This window comes from Podarcis melisellensis (assembly GCF_964234715.1).
Source record: "Podarcis melisellensis genome assembly, chromosome: 8".
NCBI lineage: Eukaryota > Metazoa > Chordata > Lepidosauria > Squamata > Lacertidae > Podarcis > Podarcis melisellensis.
This window is the reverse complement of record NC_138540.1, coordinates 23,958,986-23,981,603: the sequence shown is the minus strand read 5'-3', so window position 1 is coordinate 23,981,603 and position 22,618 is coordinate 23,958,986. Positions and strand designations below refer to the sequence as shown.

Sequence of the window (22,618 nt, the reverse complement as noted above, 5' to 3'; positions counted from 1 at the left end):
CTCTGCGCAGCCATCGGGAGGCAGGCGCGAAGTGGCGCCCCGCTCCGGATGGCTGCGCAGAGCTGCGTTCGCCCCGGGACTGCAGACAGCTCTGCGCAGCCATCGGGAGGCGGGCACGACTTCGCCCCCCGCTCCGGATGGCTGCACAGAGCTGCACTCGCCCCGGGACTGCAGGCAGCTCTGCACAGCCATCGGGAGGCGGGCACAAAGTGGCGCCGGTCTCCCGAGCATTGCGCAGAGCTTCCTGAAGCCTGGAGAGCGAGAGGGGTTGGTGCGCACCGACCCCTCTCGCTCTCCAGGCTTCAGTGAAAGCCTGCATTCGCCCCATAGGACGCACACACATTTTCCCTTCATTTTTGGAGGGGGAAAAGTGCGTCCTATAGGGCAAAAAATACGATAGTACATAATGTTTCTATAGACATGTGAATCTTTTAATCAACAAAGAATTGATAGTTTGTTTAAAACTATCAACCTGAAATCATGATTGTTTGTTGTTATTTTTTACTGGTTTTGGGTGCCACCCTGTTGAAGCGGAGCATGGGGGGGGGGATGGAGGAGTAACATCATTCTACATATAAATTTCAAACATAACCCCTTAGCCCATGTAGCCCAGTGCTGCCTTGCCCTGGTGAGCCAGCAACTTCCCCAGTTCCCAGCAGCAAAGGATTTCGCAGCAAGCAAATTTGCAGAAATGCTGCATCCTAGAATTGTAGAGTTGGATGGGACCCTAAGTGTCATCTAGTCCAACCTCCTGCAATGCAGGAATCTCAACATGGGGTTCCCCATCCAATTTGAAACCACACCGGACCCTGCTTAGCTTTGCAAATGTGCTAGCAGTTTGATTGCTGCCCCTCATGTGAACCTGAAGTAGTACTTTGGCTTACCAAGCCTATTACCTCACTGGAAATATTGGCTGAGACAATTCCTTGTGTAGAAGATGACGGTCACATCCACACCATATGTTTAAAATGCACCCACTGCACATTTAAAAAGCATGGGGCTTGTCCCAGAGAACCCTGGGGGCTGTAGCTTACCCATCACAGAGCTACAATACCCAGCACAGTTAACAAACTACTTAGCCCTGAATACCTGAAGGAGCGTCTCCACCTCCATCGTCCAGCCCGGACATTGAAGTCCAGCTCTGAGGGCCTTCTGGCACAATAAAGTTACAGGGAACCAGGCAGAGGGCCCTCTCGGCCTTCTCTAAAGAATATAACACCGGTCCATATGACACTGGTCCTAAAGGATCTTCACTGGCTCCCAGTATGTTTCTGAGCACAATTCAAAGTGTTGGTGCTGACCTTTAAAACGCTAAATGGCCTTGGCCCAGCATACCTGAAGAAGTGTCTCCACCCCCATCGCTCAGCCCAGATACTGAGGTTCTCCTCCGAGGGCCTTCTGGTGGTTCCCTCACTGTGAGAAGCAAAACTACAGGGAACCAGGCAGAAGGCCTTCTTGGTAGTGGCACCCTCCCTGTGCAACACCTTCCCTTCAGATGCCAAGGAGATGGCGAACTACACAACTTTTAGAAGTCATCTGAAGGCAGCCCTGTATAGGGAAGTTTTTAACGTTTAACGTTTTATTATGTTTTTATGTGTGTTGGAAGCTGCCCAGAGTTGGTTATTTCTGCCCAAGAAAGGGGGCAGGGATGAAGTGGGTAAGGGCTCTTTGCACAGACACAGGAAGAGCCTTGTGGATCAGACCAAAAGGTCCCCATAGCCTGCAACATCTGCATTACATGCAGAAGGTCCCAGGTTCAAAGACCGGCATCTCCAGGTAGGGTTGGGGGAGACTCCCCCTGATTGACAGCCTGGAGAGTCCCTGCCAGTCATTGGAGGCAATTCTGAGCTGGAGAGATCAATGGTCTGACTCTGTATAAGGCAGTTTCCTATGTTCCTAGGATTCGGGGGGGTGGCATGTGGGTGTGCGCTTGCTGCAACGAAACGCGCACAGCCAAATTGGCCCGACTGACTGCGGAGTTCAGCTTTTAACCTGTCAAAAACAAAAAAACCCTGCCTCAAATGTTTACTGAAAAAACAGGAGCCGTGCGTGAAGTGGGGGGTGGGAATTGCGGCAGAATTTAATCTGGTGCTCTGACCTATAAAATTACAGCGGCTGCTGCTGGCAGAGGCCGGAGGGGGTGGCGGTGGAGGCTGCAGCTCAGGATATGTGCAATTATAGTGGCTGGCCCGCTCTCGGAGGCAGCCATGACAACTTACATATGAAAGGTTTGACAGTGCTGTGAATGTGCTTGTGCTGCTTTAAGCCGGAAGAAGTGGCAAAGGTTTTCCCACAGTCAGGGCAAGCGTGCGCCCGTGCGCCGACGTGCTGAGAACGGATGTGCCTCTGGAGGTTGCTGGGGTCAGTAAACACCTGGAAATGGGGAGCGCAGAAAAAGAGAGAGAACTTTTTTGAGGAACAAAGCCACATAAATTCATCTCACCGTGAAGTTCTGTTTACTGGCGACTTATTTATTTCATTTCATTTATATCCCACCTTCCCCCCCCCTCCAAGGAGCCTAGGACAACATAATGTGGTACTGCCCCACCTCCTTTAATTCCTACAACAGCCCTGTGAGGTAGGGTTTATTTCTGAGTGTGTTTTTCGCTTTTTTGCAGAACTGTTGCCAAGAGCAAGTCAGCAATAAATCATATGGAGTAAGTGAAGTTAACGCTTTATTAGAAGTATAAGGTCAGCTCAAGAGCACCAGGCCTAATGAGCACATCAACTCTTCTCAGTAGGTCTTGCGCCTAAGAGGCAGTTGTGGGGACTGAAGGTCCCTGCCTTCCCACAGCAAGTCTCCTCCTCTCCTGGGTCCTTCCCAAGCAATCTGAGACTGTGCCTGGATGCCTGTTCCTCCCTCTTCATGCCTCTCCTAGTACTGTGACTCCAGTGGTGAAGGGAGCCCTGGCTTCTTCACCAGCCTGACTCATCTCTGCCTCTTGGCCTCCCTCCTCTCTGCCTTCTGCACTTCTCTCTGCCACAGCTCACTAAGCCGTTGCCTCCTTAACTGCCTCCTTAACTCTTGTCTTACTCCCAGTCTTCTCCCTCCGACCACTCATCTTCATCCCACCACCTCTTTCAGGGCTCTGAGCCTTCTTCCCTTGGGAGTTCCCCAGTGCCTCCCACCATTCCTCTGTGTCCAGCCAATCCATGGTGTCAGAGCCACCCGTTGTCCCAGCTCACAAGAGACCCAAGTCCAATCCAGTTTATTTACAAAAGTCTTTATTGAAGAGCATTGCTCCTTTTACATTCCATCTCCGTGGCTCTACGTCTGTGACATCAGATCGCTGAAGTCCCCTCTGAATCAGTGCCGCCCCTGCACCAGTTTAAGAGGTTTGCGCTGGACCACCTCTTCCTCTCCTTCCTTTTCCGCAGGGTCTTTCTGCCCCCCTGGGTTCCCTCCCGCCGGGACTCCCCAGAGGCTGAATCCTCTGCCGCCTGTTCCCCCCTCCTTCGTGCTTTGGGGCCGGGCTCCTCCCCAGGACTCTCCTCACTTCCGCGCGCCTCCACATTTGAACTTGGCGCGCGTACGTTGCTTCTGACCTTCCTCTCGACCGCTACACTGCTCCCGGTGCTACTCTCCGCCCCTTCCGGCAGAACGTCTTGCCCCGATCTCCTTCCCCTCTCTGCTTCCTGCTCTGCTCCCCCTGACGCACTGGTAACTCCACCCCCTTCACTCCGTTCCGGCGGAGAAACCGGCCTCAATCTCCAACTCCCCCTGGGGGCTCTCCCTTCGCTCCCCTGCTCCTGACTGCTTCCCCCTTGGGCTCCCCTTGGTCTGACCAAGGGGGCTCCCTTTTGGGAGTCCTCTGACTCACTGGACAGACTCATGGACAACCTTTGGTCATTGTCATCCTCCTCCTCGTCTCTCTGGGATTTTTCCCCCTCACTCTCTGTCTCCTCCCCCATCTGCTCTTCTCTCCCTGAAACCCTGACACATGGCATTTGTTTTATTTCAAAATAGTCTTCCTCTGTCCCTTTATTTCCCCATCTTCAAAGGAAGGTAGGGTTGATGCTCTTGAGTGGTTGGGACCACAACCAGAGTCAATCAATGGCACCCATCACAGCCATACCTTTACACAGTTTTCACATTCAAATCGCTTGCCGCTATCGTGCGACATCTGGTGACGAATCAGGTTTGATTTCCAGTTGAAGGCCTTCGGACATTGGTCACATTTGTACTCCCGTTCCTCAGTGTGGATGATCATGTGCTGTTCCAAGCTGAAAGAGAGAAATGGGCGGACATGTTGCACAGATACTACAGGTCTTCCCATTACTACTAACTCTAGCAAGCCTAATTTTGAAAGAGGTCTAACAGGGTAAGAGGGCTACAGAGTAAACCTGGTGCCCCCCCCCCCCGATGCATCCAGCCCCAGCCAGGATGCTCAGCATCTCACCGGTTCCCAGGTGCATTACCTGTATTTGTTTGGGAACATCCTCTCACAATCCTTGCACTCGTGGACCTGCCCATCGGAAGCCCCTTCTTGCTTGATCTCCTCGCTGAGGGTCTCGTAGAGGGAGCTGACGGCATTGCAAGAGTATTTCTTGTGCCGCCTCATGTCCATCTTTGACTGGAAGAGTTCGTCGCAGTCCTCGCAGCGGTACGTGTGCACTTCTAAGGAAGGAAGGAAGAAGAAGAGTTTGGATTTGATATCCCGCTTTATCACTACCCGAAGGAGTCTCAAAGCAGCTAACATTCTCCTTTCCCTCACAATACACACTCTGTGAGGTGAGTGGGGCTGAGAGACTTCAAAGAAGTGTGACTAGCCCAAGGTCACCCGGTTCACCAGATTACAAGTCTACCTCTCTTAACCACTACACCACACTGGCTGGAGCGGAGAACAGGACAACATCAGAAGAGCCCTGCTGGATCAGGGCTGTTCAGCCCAGCATCTTGTTTTCCCAATGGCCAACCAGATGCTGAAGGAGACAGGGCTGGGGTCACCAACCTACATGGATTAAAACTCACAGAGCAGAGGGCTGGCTACTAGCTGTGATGACTATGCTCTGCCCCCACATTTGGAGATAGCAATGGTTCTGAACCCTGATTGCTGGAAACCACAGGAAGGGAGATCACTCTTGTGCTTGAATCCTGATTGCTGGGTTCCTAACAAGCATCTGGTTGGTCCCTGTGAGAACAGGATGCTGGACTAGATGGGACATTGGCCTGATCCAGCAAGGCTCTTCTTATGTAAAATGATGATTCATTTTCATGAGGACTTCCCCGCCTCCTGCATTGCCAACTGATGTGGAAATGTGGAGAACGGAACTTGAGGCTGGAAGAATGAGAACCCAAAAGGAACGGATTTGCCTTGAGGCCTCCCCAAGCCATCTGGTTGGTCTCTGGGGAAACAGGACGCTGGACAAGAGGGGCCATTTGTCTGATCCAGCAGGCTCTTCTTATGGTTCTTCCTGTATCATAGAAGCGAGGAACCTTTTTATGTCATGCAAGTGGGACCAGAGCCAAAACGATATGCAAACAATATGCAATTGATTACACACACTCCTTTTTTATTTGTGTTGAAATGAATGGGGTGGAATGATGGAAAGACAATGCACCTTGCATTATTTACGCAATCAATTGCGTAATTTGTTCTGCAGATTATCCAGGCTGCACAATTCTGTCACAATGGCCAGTGAGAGAAGTAACGACGGTCTTGGCAGAAGGCAAACTGCAGCAGGATGGAGACAGCGCTGCATGGGAGTGCAGAATGGAAAACCTTCTTACCTCCCTAGCCCAGAGAGTTTAATCTGAAGGCAGACTTAAGGTGGGGGTGAGGCGGAGGGTGAACGAAAAGGCAGACATTGTCAGCAGCACTGACAAAATGCAGAGAGATGCTGAACTAACCATTCACCAAGGCCAAGATTAATTATGTCTTTCCAATGAGGAAAAACCAGCCTTTTAGGTTTTCCAGGGATTCAAATATACATGTAAAGGGGGGAAAATAAAAAATAAAACTCTGTCCTCTGTTTAAATACGAAGTCGATTGCTAACCAGCCGCCACATGAGCAACTGAAGCCAAAGGGAATTCCGAGGCACAGCTCTCTCCGCGCAGTCAAGGGGAAGAAGCCAAATTCTTTGTTTTAAAGAAAAGTGACGGGGGGAGGAGGGAGAGAGAGAAACCTTCTAACGCACATAATAAATTATTGTAGTCAAGGTCAAACAAATTAAAAGGAGGGCAGCTATTATTAAGTTTACAAGACAGCATCCTGACCAGAGTGCCAAACCAAACAATCGGCTTAGCGCTGTAAATTTTCCAGCAGAGCGGTTTCTGGGAGGAGAGTCGGGACAGAGCAGGATTTCTTCCTCCTCGCTTGAAACAGAAGCTTTGGTAAATTTCTTCTTCTTCTTTTTCCCTGCTTTTGCTTTACGGTTTCCCACTTTCCTCAGCACTGAAATCCTCCGTTTCAGAAGCTTGCTTTGTAATTAAAGCCTCTTGCTCACTCGCTTCCTCTAACAGTTTTACTGCTAATATAAAGCCTGTAACTGTCACTACTTTTTAAACTGTTCTTATTCATATTTACAGAACAAACCATAACATTCAATTTAAAAAGATGAGCAAATAAACAGAGGCGTAAAGGAGGGGGGGGTTGTATCCAACGCCAGTCCTTCACAGAGTAGACCACTGAAATGAATGGACCTAAGTTCGTCACATCTATTGCTCCCCATGGGTCCAAGTTGCAGAGGACTACATTGGATACAACCCTTACATACAGCCACTTTTGCATTGCCCCAAAAGAGAGACAGGAATCTTGAAAACAGAAGGCGAAAGATGACAGTGATTTCAATAGCTCTGTATACAGTTAGGTCCTGTGCGGAGTAGACACATTGAAATTAATGACCCAAGTTAGTCATGTCCATCAGTGTTAGGCAGGACCAGCCCTGGATATAACCCATAATGTTCACATGTTTTAATTCACATGTACAAATACAAACTTAGACGGAACTACAATCCTTTAAATAGGAATACAAGACATCTCACTCTAGTGGGGATGACAGGGCTCTGGTGACTGGTGTGTCTGCTCAGTTTGTGTTCCAGGTCTTAAAGGGTTCCAGGTCCTACAGGGGTCTAGGTCTTAAAGGGTTGATGGGCAGGTTGAACGCTGCACTCTCTTTTTATGGTTCCTTATCTTGACACTGGACTAAGAAGACCGTTCTCTCTAAACTGGGACATGTGGTCACTCTATTAGAGAGGCTGGTTGCTGGGAAGTGGGGTCAGAGGATGGGGGGGTCTCTCCCTGTTGTGCTTTGACTTCAGCCACTCCAGAAGGGAATTCCTGGGTGCTGGCTCCTCCCCATGGTCTACAGGAAGAGCAGAGGGTCTAAATGGAGGCTGGGTGTGTGTGGCTTTGGGCAGTGGGAGGAAACTCTGAAGGCAGCAGCAAACAATCAGGAGCATGAATGAGAGGGCGTAGTCTTGCTGCCCAGAACCAGGCATTGCCGACTGGCAGAATCCGAGACCAGGGAGAAGAGTTGGTAGAAGAAGATTGGAGGAAATATAAAATTTATCTACAGAAACATTGTAAAAATTTTGAATGTTAATGACATTGAAATGAACTGAAGGGGTTCTAGCAACAAGGTAAAAAATAAGATTGGATTGATAATAGATAAATTAATTGGATATGAATTTGCTGAACTAATTTTCAAAGGGATACAAAAAAGGGAGATGTGAGGAAGTCAGGAAAATAAGTGAATCAAAGATGAGGAATTAAAAAGAGGGATTTTTGTGTTTTTTTAAAATGTGCTTTTTCTTTTCTTTTTTGTTTTTCTTTTTTCTTTTTTTCTAAGTTAAATTTCTGTATTTTTTGTATTTTATAACTTTATATTTTTGTGTATGTGTTTTTTTCCTTTTTCTGTTTGTTGTTATTCTTAAAACTTAATAAAATATCATTTAAAAAAAAAACACAGAACCAGGCATTGCCTCCCACCCACCCTGGATGAATGGGCGCTTGCATCCCTTCCAAGTGAGCGAGCCTCGTGGTCGAGTGCATCACGCCTCATACTTAAAAGCTTGGTGGGCAGGGTGGGGGGACTGTTGGGACATCTTCAGTGCTTCCCCTCAGTTTTGAATATCTTGCCTGTTTTCTGCATGATCATGCTTGAACTCTATGTCTACTGCCGTGCCTCATGAATGAAGCTATCCATTAGGAGTCTGTGTTGGGTGCAAAACAGGACACCGACTGCAGTCAGATATGTTACAGTTCACCCTGCTCAGTGGGAAATAACCAACCCCTATAGAGCTCTAAATCTCTCTCTGACTTTATGGGGAAGGGAGCGCAGGATCCTCAAAGCAGGTCTGTGCAGCCTCAGGTTTGTGGGCTGACCCTCCAGATCTTGGGAGTCTCCATAAGTCAAACACACTGGGCCACGCCCCTCATTGGCCCTGTTCTGCATCTTCCCCTAGTGATTTTACTCAGAAAGCAGTGTGCTGTCTGGCCATGCCTGTACTTTTGCCATACCCACAGTTGAGGAAATGGGGCCCCCTGGTCTGGAAAAGCTTCCTCACCACTGCCCTAAAGCCTGTTAGTAGAGCTGGTTCACATAACGCTAAGACAAACCAGAGTTTAGTGTGAAGGCACAAGTGTAAGGGTTTTGTGGAGAGACATAGATCAGTGGTAGAGAATCTGCCTTGCATGAAAAGGTCCCAAATTTAATCCTCAACATCTCCAGGTATCAGGCTCAAAGAGATAGTTCTATCATCTATCTGTCTGTCTATCTATATCTATATCACCTATCTATCTATCATCTATCTATATCTATATATCATCAATCAATCAATCTCTATCTATCATCTATCTATCATCTATCTATCTATCTATCATCTATCTATCTATCTATCTATCTATCTATCTATCTATATCTATCTATCTATCTCTATCATCTATCTATCTATCTATCTATCTATCTATCTATCTATCTATCATCTATCTATCATCTATCTATCTATCTATCATCTATCTATCTATCTATCTATCTATCTATCTATCTATCTATCTATCATCTATCTATCATCTATCTATATCTATCTATCTATCTATCTATCTATCTATCTATCTATCTATCTATCTATATCTATCTATCTATCTATCATCTATCTCTATCATCTATCTATCATCTATCATCTATCTCTAATATATATCTATGTCTAACATCTATCTATCTATCATCTATCTATCTATCATCTATCTATCCATCCATCCACCCATCCATCTTATTCTCCATGGAGCTCAAAGTGGCATGTAAGGTTCTCCCCCTCCCCAATCAATCCCCACAATAACCCTCTGAGGTAGGTTCGGCCAAGAGTGAATTACTGGCCCAAAGTTACCCAGTGAGCTTCAAGGGGATTTGAATCCCAGTCTCCCTAAGTGCAACACTCTAACCCAGAGCTTACCAAACTTTTCATGCTGGTGACACACTTTATAGACATGTATCATTTCATGACACGGTAATTCAGTTTTACTAGCAAACCAGAGATTAAGCTAACGCCTTTCCAGACCTGCAGCCGACACACTAATGTGTCGCGACACACAGTTTGGAAAGCTCTGCTCTAACCTCTGCACAACACTGGCTTTTGCCTGAAATCATAATGGCTGAAATCCTTGAGAGAGGCTGCCCATCAGTGTAGACAGACCACTAGATGGACCAATGGCCACACTTGTTATAAGATGGCTTCCTATGTTCCTTGGGGTTAGATTAGGACTCATGGCATTAAGGGAGGGGTTGAATCTCTCCAGGCAATTCTTTTCCGTCATTCTTTCCTGCCCTCTTTGTCAAATTTGTGTTACACGCTTCTGCCTTATGTTCCATCAGGAACACTTAGGACATAGTGAGAAAGTAACCGGGGGAGAAGAGGAAGGGGAGAGAAAAAATTACATCAGGCCGTAATAGCTTTCAAAGAGACCAAGGGGAACATAATTGTAGGATCTACATGCTAATCTACCAGAACCGTATCTCAAAGGAATTCAAGAGCCCTGCTCAAAATTCCTGCAGTGATAAGGGGGTCTGCCACATTTGGCTGCGGCTTGGAGAAAAAGATTTTAATTATCTTTGTGTGGAACATTTTAACATTTCCTTTCTTGTGCAATTCAGAGTTGCACTGGAAAAGCAAGGTGGGGGGAGAGACCGAGCCTTGTCGAAGGCAAAAAAAAGGGCGGGGGATAAAAAAGAGGAAAAGAAGAAAGACAAAGTATTTAAAAAGTCAAATGTTTGATGATGATAGGTTATTATGTTTGGGAAGCAATTAGCCGGCAACTGCCTGCTACTTGATACGCTATTAGGAGGTGGTAGATAAATACTGTGGCATGTCAAAAATGGAACATTGTTGGAAGCAAGGTAAATGGGTTTTTTGGGGGGGGGTTCTGGTAGATTCAGAAATGTGTCATTTTGGAACGAAATGAAATGTATGATGCTCAAGAGATCTTCCAGAACTAAGCAGTCTTCTTCTCCCATTTGTTTCATAGCCTCCCTCAGTATCATCACACTTACAGTCCAGGAAGGACCATACCACGTGGCTGCTGGGAGCATGCAGTTTGGCTTAAGAGCCCAATTCTGAGCATGGGTCAGTGGCCAGGAAGCAGTAACACCGTGGCTTCAACCCAGAGGAAGATGTCTTTTCCTTTGTCAGACCCACTGTTCCATCTAGTTCAGTATCATCTACACTGACTGGCAGCCCTGCCTGGAGATGATGGGGATCAAACCTGGGAACTGCTGCATGCAAAGCGGGTGCTCTACCACTGAGCTATGGAACTTCTCTTAAGACATGGGGAAATAGGAAAGTGCCTTATACTGAGTCAAACCCACTGGTCTACCTACACTGACTGGGGGTGCTGGGGACAGAACCTGTAGCCTTCTGCCTGCAAGACAGATGCTCTGCTTTTGAGCTACAGCCCTTCCCATGCCCACAGGGCAACATTAGAAGCAGAAAGGTCCACACCCAAGGCTGCTGATGCAGCCACCTTGCCTGCAGAATCTCCCACCCCACCCCTGCCAAAAAGCATTCCCTTTTACAGAGCAGAGAGTAGTGTACATGCCAAAGGTCAGTTCCTCAGCATAGCTCTCCTGCAATGAGGATGAAGAAAACGAATTAAATAGCTGCCAACTCGTCACCCTTTGCGGATGCAGATACTGTAGTCCACTTCTTGGCAGAGCTCGTCACTCTTATGATGGAAATGCCGCAATCAGACAATGGGGCAGAATAACAAGCCGAAAAGAAACACTATAGTGCATTGATCCTCTTGGCTTGCCATACCAAGAACTGTGGTGCTGGCTCTCAGTTTCGTTTCAGTTCTGCATTGCAAGCTGCATAATTTGTTCCCTCCGCAAACCGCTTGATGAAAAAAGGTGTCGATGCTTTGCATCCCCTCTGCGGCCTCCTCTTTATGATACATTTCATGAGCCATGCTGGGCCAAGGCAGTGTCTAGTCCAGCATCCTGTTCTCACAGTGGCCAACCAGATGCACATTATGAAAAGCCCACAAGCAGGACGTGAGTACAACAGCTCCTCTTCCCACTTGTGATTCCCAAAAACCAGTATTCAAAAGCATATTGCCTCTGGTAGTGGAGGGAGGACACAGCTATTGTGGCTAGTAACACTGATAGCCTTGTCATCCTTGACTTTGCCTTCTTCAAAGCCATCCAAGTTGGTGGCCATCATTATATATTGGGGGAGAAAATTCCAACAATGGAAGGTGTGTAAGAGTCCAGTCTTGTTTTCTGACCTGTCCAGCATTCAGCTACATTGGATCACCCCAGTGTTTTATAGCATTATCCATTTTTACCAAACCATGCATGATTTTAATTACCTCTATCATGTCCCCAATCCCTTATTCACTCCTAAAACTAAAACACCCCACATGTTGGAACCTTTTCTCACAGGTGAGTTATTCTAAGTACTTCATCATTTTTTGTTTGTTGTGTGCGTGTTCAGGGAGCTTCATGTCTTGAAGGAAATGGGGCAAGGTTGCAGAGTGCGTTCGTGTAAGAATTCTTACCTTCCAAACTGGGTGGGATGTTCCCAGTCGGATAAGTACCTTCTTTCATATACATCAGCAGCTCTTCTCCGGGTTCAATTTCTTTAATAACTTTATAATAAATCTAGACATTTGCAATGAAAGAGAGAGAAGAGAAGAGAAGAGAAAATATTAAATCTGCACAGTCACTTTCGTATGACTTAAAGGCCTTTTTTCCCCCAGAGGGAAAAAGAAAATTGGCCCTTGATCTGTTTGATCTTGGCTCTTTTCAGTTTTTACCCCACCCCCCATCCCTGCTCCCGGCTATTAGTCATATGATAAGTTTGCCAGATTTTCATGGACTCAGAGGGGGGAAAGTCACAATTCAATATAGCTCAAAGCACATGTCTTTTTTTCCCCTGATTGGCAAATACACCTTCCAACACAAACTTGCATTGTCTGGAGGGGGGAGTTGGTCAGTGGCCTTGCAAAAGTCTTCCCACTTCCGCCCGAGTAAAGATCACAGTGCCCCAAGGGTGTTGCCTGCAAGGAAGGGGTTTTCAACACACCCCTATATGTGGAATGATCCAAAGGTCTGCATAGCTTTGATGTCTTCACAGAGCTCCTAATTCCATTCAGCACTGAAGGATGGCTCTACTCTGAGAAGAATTAGATGCAACCCCTAATATTGGTCTCTATCATGCCTCTTGTACTCTTCTGGTTTTTGTTATGCTTGAAATCTTCCTCTCTGATGCATGGAGCAACATCCCTCATGGGTACATGCAATGCTCCTCACTCAACCAGTCTCATCCACTTCAGCTGCAAGCCAAACTATGAGCGTGCAGTAGTGATCTGTGGGTCAGCCACAAAGTGAATGACGGAAAACCCATTTGCCCATATGCAGGAGCTATACAGTTGTGGCAGAGTCCAAGCAGTCATGAGCATCAACAATCCCCCACTTCTGCACCAACCACCATCTCCAAAGTCACACATTCCTGGTAATAGAGAAGTACATGGAACAGGCAGCTGGTTCAAGAATGTTAGCTAGCACTGGGTTTATTTATTTGTAAACAAAACAAAACAAAACAAAACAAAACAAAACACCCACCCCACCTCTATTCTGCTGTATCGTAACATCTCAGGGTGCTGTATAGTGATAAAACATAAAAGACCATTAACAACAGGGTTGTTTTTGAGTAGGAACTTGGGGAAGCTGAATTCCCTAACCCCGTGGCATAGCATGGGTTGTCAGCACCCGGGGCAAGGCAAGTAATTTGCACCCCATAACCCATAGATTTGCGCCCCCTAACCCGTGGATTTTCTCCCCCTAACCCTAACCCCCAGATGTTGCACCCGGTGCGGCCGGCCCCCCCTGCACCCCCCACGCTACGCCACTGCTTTCCCCCTGCATTATAACTAAAAATTTAAATTCATAACAATGCTAGTAGTTATGGGAGAGATTTTGTTATTATTGCTCAATTTATAACCCCCAGGGGGGGTTAAAATACAGGCGCCCCCCTCACTTATGCACTCTTCCCTTGTACGCAACCATGTATATGCATAGTGCCAGGATAGAAATAGATTCAAAGCAGGAAATGGCAGGAGAGAGCTGGAGAGCCCTCGTGGCTTGTGAAGAGACCCTTCCTGAGATCGGAGGAACCTGAAGAGGATGTAGGTGAGGGCAGAGGAAGCCCCAAAGAGACCGAAGGTGTAGCAGGGCTTTGCTTAGGCTGCTCAGGTAAACATAAAGGTAAAGGACCCCTGAACAGTTAAGTCCAGTCAAAGGCAACTATGGGGTTGCAGTGCTCATAATAATAATAATAATAATAATAATAATAATAATAATAATAATAATAATTTATACCCTGCCCATCTGGCTGGGTCTCCCCAGCCACCCTGGGCGGCTTCCAACAAAGTATTAAAATACAGTGGTCTGTTAAACATTAAAAGCTTCCCTAAACAGGGCTGCCTTCAGATGTCTTCTAAAAGTTGTTCTTCTAAAAGTTGGTAGTTGTTCTTCTCTTTGACATCTGGTGGGAGGGCATTCCACAGGGAGGGTGCCATTACTGAGAAGGCCCTCCGCCTGGTTCCCTGTAACTTGGCTTCTTGCAGTGAGGGAACCGCCTGAAGGCCCTCGGCCCTGGACCTCCATGTCTGGGCCATACGATGGGGGTGGAGACACTACTTCAGGTATACTGGGCTGAGTAGGTCTAGCATTATCTACAACCCCTTATGCTGTTCACTAGGGGGATACGTTTCCTTAACATTGGCAGTATGTTTGCAAATAATAATAATAATAATAATAATAATAATAATAATAATGACAACTGAACCCTCTAAGACCATGCCCCTGGTTTATATTTGATGCATTCCTTTCCCCTCTCGTTCTTTTGCTGCTTGTAAATATCTGTCCTGACTTCAAAAAAATAAGCTCATGTGTTTTGTGCAACCAGCCTTGCAAAAACAGCATATTAGCTTTTGACGCAAGTGTCCTAAGGCTGCATTGTCAGCACCCGCGGTGGAGAGGACCTTTCCACAGAGAGGAAGGGGCAGGTGGCTTGACACATCCCACAGTGTGATGTTTCACAGCCTGGTGACTGCAACTAGAGGCAGCAGCTGCATTGGTCTTTCAATACTCACAAGTCTCTTTCTAAACAGAAATCTTCACTAGAGTGGGGAGCTGGGAGATATAGCTGAGCCTAACCTGCGGCCTATGACATGGTGGAAAATGGCAACCTCCTCAGAGATGGGGAAATTTCCCCTGAGAACTTATATAGCTAGATATCCATGTTATCTTGCAAATTAATGACCAATACTCTAAACAAGCAAGCAAACCTTTACTCACCAAAATAAAGGGTTGCACCCAACTAAGCCTGACTCACAGTAGACCTGCTTCATTAATAGAACTAAGTTAGTCAGGTCTAGTCATTTCAATAGGAAGCTATGGTTTTCCCAGTAGTGATGTATGGAAGTGAGAGCTGGACCATAAAGAATTGATGCTTTTGAATTATGGTGCTGGAGGAGACTCTTGAGAGTTCCATGGACTGCAAGAAGATCAAACCTCTCCATTCTGAAGGAAATCAGCCATGAGTGCTCACTGGAAGGACAGATCCTGAAGCTGAGGCTCTAATACTTTGGCCACCTCATGAGAAGAAAAGACTCCCTGGAAAAGAGCCCGATGTTGGAAAAGATGGAAGGCACAAGGAGAAGGGGACGACAGAGGCCGAGATGGTGGGACAGTGTTCTCGAAGCTACCAACATGAGTTTGACCAAACTGCGGGAGGCAGTGGAAGACATGAGTGCCTGGCGTGCTCTGGTCCATGGGGTCATGAAGAGTCGGACACGACTAAATGACTAAACAACAACAACTGTAAACATTGGACACAGTCCAAAGCTCTTGACACTGCATTGGTTCCCATTCACCCCTAGTGCTCCCTCCGGGCCTGGCAGCAGGGCCTGACATCACTGGGCACCAGCCAAGGCCCCCACACCAGTAAGGGCCCATTGCCAATCCCTGGAGCTTCCTGGTCCACACTTTCCTCAATGTGCTGCTTGCTCACCTCTGCTCTCTGCATATGAGTAGCTGGGGAATGGAGCAACAGCCTTTGCCTGCTTTGGGAGTTGGTGTGGAACGGGTGGAGAGAAAGATATGAGTGGGCAGCAATGACAGTGATAAGCAGGAGGTGGAGAACACATTCAGGAAATGAGAGCCTGCTGAGAGCACAATGCCCACCTGTCCTGGAAAACCAGGAGCCAACAGTGGTTTCCTCCCCTTTCCCTCCCCTAAAACATCCATCCCCAACCTGAGGCCCTCCAGATGTTTCTGGACTCCAACTCCCATCCACCCCAGCCAGAACAGCCAATGGCCAGGGAGGATGGGAGCTAGAGCCCAATGAGAGAAGTTCCATCTACACTGGCATTCCGCCGGCTTTGGAAGATGCACCTATTTACACAGGCATTCCTATGATCTCTCCACCTTTGACCTCTCATCTCTTGTTTTAATTGGTGTACTGTTTTAATGAAATTGTCCACACACCCCCAATTTTAATTATGGGTGCTTATATTTTAATGCTTTAATGGGATTGTTTCAGTGTGTCTCTTAATTATGGATGTTTATATTTTAATATCTGTGTTGTTGGCTTTCATACTTGTAAAACACTTAGAAGCCAATATTGACATTAAGTGGCTTGTAATTAATAAGTACCTGCAAGTGCATTTGGAGAGTAGCATGTCAGGGAAGACTAGTATATTAGAATCCCATGCTTTTAATTTTTGCCCTGCAAAGTGGCACTCTTAGAAACAGGTAGCTATAAAGGTGTAGATAGAGGGAGAGAAAGAAAGAAACTTGCATTAAGAACCTAAAGCAACCTGCAATATTATTGATTTCTCATTCTTTTATCCTGTCCTTTTTCCTGGAATGCTTAACAACACGCATATGTTATAAAATATTACAAAACAAAGATTAAAATGACGGTGTGCAATCCACACCGACAATTAAAACACAACACAGCAGAAGACAGAATAAAGTCTATGTGACAACATAGGCTGCACATATATCGTTACTACTAATCTTATTGTTCCTCAGAAGCAAAATGACTTTGGTGGCATGCAGCGGTCCTGGGGATAATCTATAATCTTTTCCCCCATCACCACCACCAAATGTTCCCTTGAAAATCACACAGCTGTTTCAGAAGCTTTGAATTCGCTCTGAATTTGGTTTTAGCCGATATTTGGTGATGCCTCTAAGCAGCTCCCGAGGAAATGCTGAAATTCCGTTGTGCTCAAAGAATGATTCATTCAGTGTGTGATATATACCACCCCGTGCAAGACAGAAGGAGCAGTATTTCATTCCTTGTTGGCCTTATAGGCACAAAACAACTATTGTTTCTCCTCTGCCTTGGTTTACCCTCTGCTTTTCAAAGTGAACCCATTTCTGACACATCTCACCCAGATTTACCCAAATAGCCTGTCAGATATAATTTTAATAAATGGATAAGGCTGGATCACGAACTGCTGCTTTTTCACTTGTTGGATTTATGGACCTTTATTTTGAAAGGCATTCTCACGTTCTCTGAGGGGGTGCATCCGCGCTTTTCGTTCGCCCGCTAGAGGGCACCGTTTACCAATGAAAAGGATGTTGAGCGACAAGGGAATCACTTCCCCAAAACTGGTATACTGTATATCCTACCGCTTCCTTCCTTCCTTCCACCTAGCAAGAGTTAGAGCCATCTCTCGAAAGCTTCCTTGAAGGTGGACACATAAAGGAAGGACCTTATTCCTCAAATAAACCTAAGTGCTAAACTGAAGCTAAAACAACAGCAAAATCCCTTGTAAGCGTCTTTTAATGCAGCAAAAAAGAATGAATAGAAATTTATTCCAGAAGGCGCCACGCACTCAGTCAGATAAGAACAATCACAACCTCATGGCAGGCGAGGTTGAATCCTTCCTCGCACACTGTGGGAGAATGTGTGGACAGGTCGACTTTTAAAGAGAGCTGAGATTGAAGCGGAATTCTGCAAAGTTCATCTCCAGCTTTCTTTTGGGAGCAGGGGGGCAGTTGATCAGTCCGGTAATCTAATCTCATGAAGGTTGAATTTCAGAGCGGATGGGTTATCTCCAGCTAAGTTTTACTCGGGAATAAATCCAGTGAAATTCATGGAACCTAAGTTAGCTATGTCCATTAATTTAAATGGGCCTACTCTGAACAGACACAACATTTTGTTAGGGGGACACATGTCTAGTGAGACTGTCGGTTTTGGTTTCCTCCACCTTCTCATTTTCCTAAGCTTAAATCCACTTCTCAACAACCCCGCATCAGTCCTCAATTCCTCAAGAAAATTAGTTAGCGTTTCTAATAATACACACCTTTCTCTGACGCAACCTTTTCTTTCTTTTTTTGCAAAGCAACATTCCCTGATATAATGCATTTTACGCTATTTTTACTAATATGTGCATTTTAATGCAGACTTAACCTTAGCATGTGCATTTTCTTTTTTTAAAAAAACTATTATTTAGTCATTTTTCACAGAGAAAAAAAACACTTTACAAATTTTAACCTAAACCATAAGTTACTCTGTCAATTGGCTTCCCGTCCTCCCCTTCTATGGTTCCTTAAATGCTGCATATTTTGCCTATACTATTCCATTCATTCAATTTAACCTATTTATCTTAGTAATACATGCTGCTGTTGCTGCTCATATTTCAAATCCTGCTTGCATTTTCATCTTGCTGCAGTAGTTCTTTAAATACTTAATGAAAAGTTTCCAATCCTCATTGAATTTTTCATCATCGCATGTACACATTACTTGGCTGGGGAAGTGCATTGCAAAAATAAAATAAAAATAAAATCAGAGAAAGAGCACCTTTTGAACAATGGCTGCGTTTTGATTTGTGTAAATATTTCGGAAAGTGAAAATTGGGTGGGTTGGAATTTCAATGAGAAGCAAATTTAATCTCTTCCCCCATCCCTACAAAGAACATGGGGAAGGTCTGTAGCTCAGAAGGATAGCATCTGCTTTTCGTGCGGAAGATCCTAGGATCAATCCCTGCCATCTCTCTAGGGATATTTCCTAACTGAAACCCTGGAGAGCAACTGCCTGTCAAGGTAGACAATACTGCACTAGATGAACCAATCATTTCATTCTGTAGAAAGCAGCTTCCGATGGCCTTTTGTTCCTGCATCTAAAACTTCATTAAGTTTCCCGAGTGAGGTGGAGGAAAGGGACATGATGCTAGGTCATGATGAGTTGGCAGTTGTACAGATTTCAAGCTTCCTTTAGATCCTGGCCCAGACACGATTCAAAGTTAAGAAGCCCCTAGCAGCCCCTCTCCATCTACACTGCATTGCAAAGCAGAGGTTTAAAGGCTCCACAGAATGCAGGCATATTGACAAACACAAGGTGACAAAAGATGGGCTGGGGAGAGGGAGAGGGAGAGAGAGAAAAAACAACAATGAAATCGCTGACCTGCTTCTGCTGTGCAAGATCCCCCATTGGACAGACCCAGGTTAAATTTAGAGGGTCCCGGTGCTTTAATCCGGAATCAAGAGAGCTGACCACAAAAACCATTCTGTACGCGATTAGAGGGAAACATCAGATGTTATGGGCCTCAGGAAGCTGAGAGGGCGTGCAGAGTGTGGGGGATACTTCTATCTGCAACACAGCATCCTCAGTTCAGATTATCCTTCTCTTGCAAAAGTCTTCCTTTCACTTCATCCTCTCTCGGTTACCTAAAATCTTCACATCTGAGACACACCCACAGCTCTTATCAAACCAGCCTCCTTACCCTAAGAATGTAAGAGAGAGATTGCAGCCCCCTTGCAATTTGAAGGAAAAGGATGTTTGGGTTATGGGAGTCAGGCGTCCAGAGTTTTGAAACTCCCTGAAAACTTCCTCAGGTTTTTTGTTGTTTTTTTTTTGAGAGGTGGAGAAAACAAAAAGAAAACAGATAAAAAACTCCCACAAAACTTTAAACTCAGCAACCAACAAGAACCCAGTTCCCTCTTCATTATAATTCCTGGAATTAGAACACATTCAACAGAGATAAATATATCAGAGATTAATGCTACTAGTAGTACCATTAATATTTTGACTCCAATGCTAGTCCTACTCAAAGTAGACCCACTAAAATTAATGAACACGGCTAACTTGGCTCAACTGATTTCAGTGGGTCTGCTCTGAGTAGAACTTAGTTTGATGCAATTTCTATTGCTGCTATTATTATTTCTAGGCATAACATTCTGTTGGTTTGTGAACTGCCTGGTCAAGGTGCTTACATTTTACTGGTTTCACTTTTTTTCTGCCATTTCAACATCCTCCTCCTCACCGTTTGAAAAAAGAGAGAAAGAGAGAGAAGACTTCTAAGGTGGCCTTAAGGATGCCATCTGTGACACACTTACCTGGGAGCAAGTCCCATCCTAAAACTTGTTTCAAGTCAGCATCTGTAGTTTTGTGCTACACAAGCAATTCATGGCTGAAATTATCTGTTCGCTGCTATGTGAATCTGAAAGACTAGGTTTTTGTCAAAGAAAGCACATGCTAGGCTCACTGCACTAGGCTTTTAAGGAAGCTGGGGTCTCTTTGTAGTTTTCACAAATTAATGTCACCTCACTGCAGCTACGAGAACATTTCATTTCTGCCAATGTGGATGAGCCATCAATATTCCGTCTTCTTCGGCAACTAGCGAACTTGAATTTTTAAAAAAGGCATTGGAAATTATTGAGGATAAGTATGTGTTGCCTTCTCTTTTTAACTACAAAGATTTTTATCGTTTGGATAATTTGCTAATTCCACAGTAGGTGTTACAAATGTTTGCTCTTGTCGTGAAAAATAAAAACAGCATTTCTGAAGTATGATACGTTCTCTTGGATGCTCATACCAAGTTCAGAATGCCGCAAAAAGCCTCACCCCAAGATCTGAATGAAGAAAAGTACAGAAATATAGGTAAACGCATTTAGCAAAAACTGGGGGGTCAGAAAGCCAGAACAACCTCAGGACGTCTGATTTCCCGAGTTTGCAGCAGAAACTGATAAAAAGACTTTTAAAACCCCAGAGCGTAATTATTTTAGCTAGTGTCAATATAAGAAACACACAACCAGTCTAAGAACTGGACCAGAAATGATTAAAGTGTAGAAATATGAATGAATGAAATGTCTCAGAAGCACGTGGGAAATATGCATCTTTGCTGAATAATGCCTACCAGTGACTATTGGAAATATATAACAAAGCTCTCAGATGCAGCAACTTAAAGAAAATTCAAGGGTGAATGGGGGTGGGGGGGGGAATACAACATGTAACAGAGGAGTACCTTGTCTTACCCGATGCAGAACAGCTTGCCAGACATAGTCAGGTTTCAAAAACGATTCACTGCCAAGTAAGTATGCAGTATCCACTAATTAGTTCTGAACCTCCCCTTTACGGCATTTGAGACACACATTTTGGAGATGGACGAGACTGTGGGTGGGTGATATCACTATTTGGTGGGGATGAATGGAGATTCAGAAATTCTAGAAGCGAGCAAAGGGATTTATCAGAATGCTTAGAAATGGAACATAATATCTCATGCGTATATCTCCCCAAAATGGTGTCTGTTTGGCTAGGTGGTTTGTTTGTCTTTTGAGCCATGTTTGGCTACGTAAAATATTTTACAATTGAGAGGTTGCCAGAAAATCCATTGTGCATATGATAATAGCAAGAGATGAAACTATGAAAGATGAGTTAAACAGAATGTTGAATGATGTGTTTATGGTGAAACTGTAGTCACTTGGGAAGGTGATAAATGCAGATATTATTAATGCATAATATCAGTACTCTCAAATACATTGCTAATCATAATGAATAAAGACGGGTATTGTTTGCTTCATGAAAATCTCCCGGTAGTTTATTGGAATAGTGAATTCGATCAGAATGTTCTCTTGGAAATGCCAATAATCTGAAATGCAAGTACCGTTTGGTTACTGGGAATATGTTTGTAAATTTTCTGAACTATTTGGAAATATTATTTTGAAGGTACTTTAATCTTGAGTCTAGATGTGTGCATACTCTTACAATTCAAAATGTAAATGTGAATTAAAAGACCCTTTGCACATATAGTTCTGAACAAGATTTTGGGTATAAGAACTGGTCCCAGAGTTATGATCCAAAGACAAAGGCTATAGTAACTTTGCTGAAGTTAGGCAGGTAAGGGAAATGAGCAAGAAAATGAAGAAAAAGAATAGTTTCAGCTCGTAGTGGAATAAGCCTGGACTAAGAAGCAGACAACAGGGCCTTTCTTCTTGTGACTCTGTCATCTGCAGTGCAGTGACAAAAAGAGGACATGTTTTGTAGTGGCACCCCAAATATAGAATAATTTTCCTAGGGAGGCCTGCCTGGTGTCACCTTTTAAGTCATTTTGGCTCCAGGCAATTACTATTATTATTTAATTCCTGGGCTTTTAATCTATGCTGCTTTTATTTATTAGGCTTGTTTTAACCATTTTGTTGCATTTTTAAAAATTATAATTTTGCTAATATAGGCTACCTCAGTGAAATTGTCTGAAGAGCGTGGTGGATGTTGTCAAAATCCATCAATAGAAACAACAGATTGCCAGAGACCAGACATAATTCTGGGGAACCAGAATTCCCCGGAAATTCCCTTCTCCACATTCCCACACCAAGTTTGTGAATTCTCTCTCTCTCTCTCTCTCTCTCTCTCCTCATGAAAAATGATCAGAAAGTTAGTGTGCACTTCTCCTAAGATGCACATTTCCCACGCAATTATCCAAATATACTGTAGTCTTGCATGCTATTTTCAGCAACATATGCATTTTTCTGGACATTTTGCCCTAATGTATCCATTTTCAGACACTTTACTTGGCTAGAGAACTGCATTGCAAAATTCAGATAACAGCAAATGGCTGTGTTTTGGTCCGTGCATTGTATCAGAACGCATGAATTAGGTAGGTTCCCCTTTAAATGCAAAGTGAATCTCCCCACACACAGGTGCCAACTCCCTGGGGCCCTAGGTGCCCACAAAATTCCCCATGAAGGGGCCGGGCACCCACAAATTTTGGTGCCAGGGCCATGCAGCATGGACAGCCGTGGGCTCAATCTGGCACTCCTGCCCCCCCTCCATCCTTGATTCTGAGTAGACATAGCTAAGATTACACTGTAATGGGCAGATACAAACAT

At 45.0% G+C, this 22,618-nt stretch overlaps 1 protein-coding gene across 5 annotated transcripts in view; it reads right to left on the bottom strand.

The window, feature by feature from the left end:
• The window catches only part of PRDM16 (PR/SET domain 16), a 438,483-nt gene that overhangs the window by 31,210 nt on the left and 384,655 nt on the right, over positions 1–22,618 (bottom strand). For all 5 annotated transcript variants that reach the window (XM_081923468.1, XM_081923469.1, XM_081923471.1 and 2 more), the window contains exons 5-8: positions 11,995–12,097; positions 4,420–4,618; positions 4,077–4,224; positions 2,220–2,373 (exon numbers count right to left, since the gene is read on the bottom strand). In XM_081923468.1, the coding sequence (XP_081779594.1) occupies positions 2,220–2,373; positions 4,077–4,224; positions 4,420–4,618; positions 11,995–12,097 (604 nt within the window). The remainder of the gene's footprint in view (positions 1–2,219; positions 2,374–4,076; positions 4,225–4,419; positions 4,619–11,994; positions 12,098–22,618) is intronic.